Raw genomic sequence first — 5,541 nt, 5'->3', positions numbered from 1 at the left:
GTATAGTATTTAAATATATGCCTGAGAAACACATAATATTGCCCCTTTAATGTTTTTAATGCTGTAAAATGATTAATATTTTTAATCTGATTAATCCCAAGGTAGTTGTGAATTAATCACGATTAATTTTAAACTTAATATACCTTTCATATTGGTAAAATAAAATACTTTGTAATTAGTTTTTAATATTTTTATTTAGAAAACACAATTGATGCTTAAGAAATACACGGAACAACAATAAATCATGCCACACCGTAACTCTCCTGGCTCTTACACCATTTAACTGTCCTCCACTATTTTAACGGCCCTACAATCCATGGCAATCCATTTTGCTAGTGAGCTTGTCAGAGGTAGATTTATTTATTGCCCTGCGTTCACTGAGAGTTGTTCGTCATAGACCCGATGAAGCGCCTGAAGCGGAAGCTCRGGCAAACAGAAGCTTGGTGTTGAGATGGCACCTTGAAGTCGAGGTGCTTCGGTGGAATGCAAATTCTTTTCTGCAGTATGTGCAAATGGCTACGTGTGTTTTTATTCCTTTTAAACTCAAATTTACCATCGACAGGGCCAACAATTCCTTCTTCCTCCACATTGAAACGTAGAGTGCAGCTAGATCGCAATGAATTGTGGGAAATCCTGAGGGTCAATGAGCGCATGCGTGAATGTGTTTAAAAAAATTAATCACTTTCATTTTACAAATTAATCAATATGTCTTACCTCAATTAATTTCACATCCCTAGTTTTTTATGCATTTAAGTGTAACGTTTTTAATTGTGATGTTATACCTCCTGTGAAAAGACGCAAATACAAGTTCCAACTGAAGGCATGTAAAATATAAAACGTACCACCACCGTGCAGGGTATGGCTTGGTATGCCATCCAAAGATTGTTTCGTTTCACAGTTGATGTATGCAGCCTACAGGGACCATAGTCTAAGTGGGCTGCAACCCTTGAATTGAAACACAGCCTTTTTCTAACTGTCCCATCTTGAACTTTAACCTTTAATCTGTGGCATGAGGCCTGCAGAGGTTTATGTTTTTGTTATTTCTCTGAGCAGCATAAGGTCTTAATTAGCTCCATTTAAGAAAGTACAGTATGTCCACTCCTGTCAAATTGTTTGGAAGTGACTTTTAACCCCTCTCAGGTTGATGAGCAGCCACAAGCACTCCTCTGAGGTCATTTCTGATGCTTTTAAAGAGATGCTTGAATTTTTATTATCTCTTTATATGTAAAACCCTAGAACTAAAAGCTGTTTTTCACCATGACTGTAGGCTGTGTCTTATAAAATCATACTTTCCCTGTGATAAAAACAATGTCTTAAGGCTGAGTGTTAAAAACTAATCATACAGCGAGACCCTGCCGTACAGCAGGACAAGACCTAGTTTTACTGGGTTTATTACTTTATTCGTTTTGTCTTTCAGTTTCTCCTTCCYTCTGTCTTCTGTCTCTGTTCACTGAGCTGCATGTTTCTGTCAGCCTCTCTCTCTGACATCTATTGTCAGTCTGAGGCTCTCGTTCAGTATTCCTCTCACACACCAACACACACAGAGAAGCAGATCTTCCTCAGGGTGTCTCACCTCCATTCTTCAGTGAGYCTCTGACAGATTGTTTATCCTGTCTTTTTTAACGTTTTTTTAATCCTGTTTCCTGTCGTTCCCACCCCCCTCCCTCCTACAGATCCATCTAAAGGTACCCCTCCACCCCTGCATCTCTTCAGGGGCGTGTCACCTGGGTTCTCTTTAACATGCACGCTCCCAGGAGTGTGGAGCCCGTTTAGTTGAGAGGGATCCACGGGGTGCGTGGTGTGTGTGTGTTTGTCTTGGAGATGGGCTCGGTGGGAGCGGAACGCCGCAGGCCCGGGTTGGCCCAGACGCCCGAGGAGCGGGACGTGTGGAGGGATGGAGGGAGAGTCGGATGGAGGGATGCAGGGAGGGAGGCCTGGAGGGAGGGCAGGGAGAGCGGCGTGGTGCAGAGCTACAGCTTCGACTCCTACCAGCTGGAGGAGGAGGAGATCAGTAAGGACGCCCCGGAGKGAGGAGTGCTGGCTCTGTCTGAGCCCGGTGAGCCGCTCTGACTCTCTGTGTGTTCWGTTCTATTTATGAAGAAACGAGAAAGGAACAAAGTGCTTTTAATGTAGTGATTTATTACTGTGCACAGGAAGTGGGGGTGCAGCGTTAAAGAAACAGCTTTTTTTTAAAAAATCCAACTCTTTTATTGCAAAGTCAGAAGGCAAATTAAAAAGCATAAAGTAACTAAATCAGCACATTTTTTCATATTAATGAAACTCACTGTAAAAAAATGAAATATTGGATTTACTTAACCATGATATGTTACCTGCATGGTTCCACGTAACTGAGTTGAGTAAATTCAAAGCAACTCATGTTCTTTGGTTAAAAAATTGGTATATTGCTTTGAATTTACTCAACTGGTGAAGTGAAAGTGAAGCTTGTTTAACCTGTTATAACTAATTCTTGTTTCACAATTATTCAATGTTCTCATGTACATGTTTGCATCCTTTTTTAAAATAAAGTTGTAATATGACAAGAATAAATTCATAATATTATTCTTGTATTATTCTGAATTTATTCTCATAATTAAAATAAATAAATAAATCTTATCAGGTGGCCCTAACACTCAGATATGTTGTTTTATTTATTCATTTATTTCATTCATAAAACAACAAAAAGTCCATCAAAAAACATCAATTATTTAATGAAGAAGAAAGAAAGAAAGAAAGAAAGAAAGAAAGAAAGAATCTTATATCTGCACCTTAAAAATTTAACTTCCAACAAACAACTTAAATTTGAACAATATTTGAGAAAAGAAAACCAAAAACAAAATGCATGTTACTGWTGAAACATAACTTGTTCTACTTGAGTGTGTTTGAAAGCTCCACTACCTTGTTTGACCTCCAATATTTATCTTTGTTTATTATACAGCAGGTTTACTCTAATACTTCCATCTTCTAGATTCTCTGTAATATTTGTTGACTTCAGCAAACTACAGCCAGCCTAATGTAGGGCAGTCGTGTTTAAAGCTAGTTTGTTTTCACTGAGTGCAAAGAAAAAAAACAACTAAAATTACAAACTGGTTTTAAACTGCTACTTTTGTCCATGATAACCTTTTATAGGTTTTATTTTATKATTTGCAATCAGTGCGTTTAATTATCTGAAAACATGATGGTGCAGTTATATGTCTTTACAAAAACAAAACATTGGGAGATAATCTCAACATGTTACCCAGATGGTACATTTATTAAAATTTATTTTCATATGAAAAATTTATTAAAACAAATGTCAAGAGCTGGGTGTTTTCAGATGAAAGCAGCACCATGGAGAGCAAGAGAAGTGTATGAAAAATACAGAAGGCAGTCCTGTTTACATATAATTGCTGTGTTGCTTGGTAACACYTGTTGCACAATGTTAATTAGATTATAAATAAAGAGACACAGACAAGGTCTCTGCTCACCGTCCTTTATCTGTYTCCTGTCTGCTGCCGCTAAAACACTGTTTTAATCATTAGTTTTCTGTGAACGACTGGGGTTTATGTGAGGAAATATAAGTAATCTGTGATGCTCTGAGAATAATTTACTTTATTTTGAAAAATTTAGACACTCAGGCAGCACTGCTTAAAATGCATTCAACGTTAATTCAGATAAATCTCTAAGATGCAGCATACATACATACATACACACACACACACACACACACACACACACACACACACACACACACACACACACACACACACACACACACATATATATATATATATATATATATATATATATGAACAGAATTAACTTAAAGTTCCAAAATTAATACCTTAGAATCCAAAGTTTTACATTTTAGGACGTAAAAATCACTATGTTCTTGTTAAGCTGAAATCATTAAACCTGAAAACAATTTCCAAACAGTCTTTTTAAATTAAATAAATATTACATATTGTTGGAGAACAAATTGGAGATACAACATTTGAAAAACAAAAACATTATTTTTGATATCAGCCAGGTTCTAAGTGAGAAAGTAAAGAACGTTCTTAAAAAAAGAATCATGTGGAGAAAAACAACACTTCAAGAGCAACAGGATCGACTCAAGACTTCTGCATAACACTGTTACTGAAAATTAAATATACATATATATTTAAAACATGGAAAAAGCTATGTGTGAACAGCCAACCAATAAAGTCTGAAGCTCTTTTCTCTTCCATTCTTGCTCAGAGATGATTTGAAGCTGTTTGAAGGAAGCCCAGAGGATTAGAAGGGGATTAGGAACAGTTCTATAAAAAACATCTCATTTTATCTGTGAAACTAAAACCRCTTTAGATGATGCTATAGTTGTTCCTCATCAGTGATTCCTCTGTTCAATCTTTCACCAAGAAATCACTATGATCACCAGTGCACAGAGCATGCATTGTACCAGGGAACATACTGYAAAAATGGATACTGGMGAGTATAGGTACTGAAGGAAATAGGTCCTGGGGAACATACTGGAGAAATTTAGAACTTGGTAACAAGGTTTCTTGTGTTTCATCCTGATTTCAGTGTTCTGCAGTCATGTTCCCTCAGATTATGACTTAATCTACTGTGATTCTTCCTAACCCTCGACTCCGTCTTTACCTCCTCAGACTTTGAAGAACCGATCCCCGATGACCGCTACCATGGCATCTATTTCGCAATGCTGTTAGCTGGAGTTGGTTTCCTGCTCCCCTACAACAGCTTCATCACCGATGTGGACTACCTGCATCGCAAGTTTGAGGGTACAAACGAAGCCACAGCTGAGTGCCCACGTCTGTAAAAAAAAAAAAAAAAAACACAAGCCTCTCTGAGGCGACTTCTCTCCTCTCCTGTGTGTTTCAGGAACATCTATCGTGTTCGACATGAGTCTGACCTACATATTGGTGGCTCTGCTGGCCGTCATCCTCAACAACGTGTTGGTGGAGAGGCTCAGCATGCACACCAGGATCACTGTAGGTATGTCAGAGCTGTGGAACCAAAAGTCCCTCGTGGAAAATCTGCTGTTTGTCTAAATCCTGGGAATGGTTTTTCCAAAGTGTGTCAAAATGTTTGTGGAGCTTCTCGGTTTTCTTCTGGGTCCAGAGGCCTATTGCACGAAACTAGGATAAGGGATTAACCCGGGATTTTGGTGTAAACCTGAATTAATTAAGCCTTGAATCGGTTGCATGAGCTATGAAGCACTTATTTTTCTGTGGTAACAAGTGCTCTGYAACTAACCTGGTCCTGACCAGGTTTAAAGTGAAGCTTATTTAATCTGTTAATGTGTTTGAACAGTAGACAGTCATTTTATTGCAGAAAAATGTTCTTCTAACCAAGTTTTACAGTCTTATATCAGCTAAAAAGTATTTTTGATCTTGTTTTTAGACCAGTATACTAAACAAGATCAGAATATGTTGGATTATTAATCTTGTTAATCTGAAAAGTTCCTTTTTTTTACTTCAAGAAGGCTTACCAAGTGCAACTGTCAAACTGCAGATTATTAATTATTATTAATTTGAAAAGAACAATGGTCTAATCTAGTATTTTTTA

The 5,541-nt window shown here is 37.6% G+C and overlaps 1 protein-coding gene across 1 annotated transcript in view; it reads left to right on the top strand.

Moving 5' to 3' along the window:
* Nucleotides 1–5,541, top strand: part of slc29a4a (solute carrier family 29 member 4a) — a 27,267-nt gene that overhangs the window by 4,376 nt on the left and 17,350 nt on the right. Inside the window, exons 2-4 of the mRNA XM_014012876.1 lie at nucleotides 1,674–2,056; nucleotides 4,623–4,754; nucleotides 4,855–4,968. Of these exons, the coding sequence (XP_013868330.1) occupies nucleotides 1,822–2,056; nucleotides 4,623–4,754; nucleotides 4,855–4,968 (481 nt within the window). The 5' untranslated portion in view covers nucleotides 1,674–1,821. The remainder of the gene's footprint in view (nucleotides 1–1,673; nucleotides 2,057–4,622; nucleotides 4,755–4,854; nucleotides 4,969–5,541) is intronic.

This window comes from Austrofundulus limnaeus, unplaced genomic scaffold (genome assembly GCF_001266775.1).
Source record: "Austrofundulus limnaeus strain Quisiro unplaced genomic scaffold, Austrofundulus_limnaeus-1.0 Scaffold96, whole genome shotgun sequence".
NCBI lineage: Eukaryota > Metazoa > Chordata > Actinopteri > Cyprinodontiformes > Rivulidae > Austrofundulus > Austrofundulus limnaeus.
This window is presented reverse-complemented; position numbering and strand designations above follow the sequence as displayed.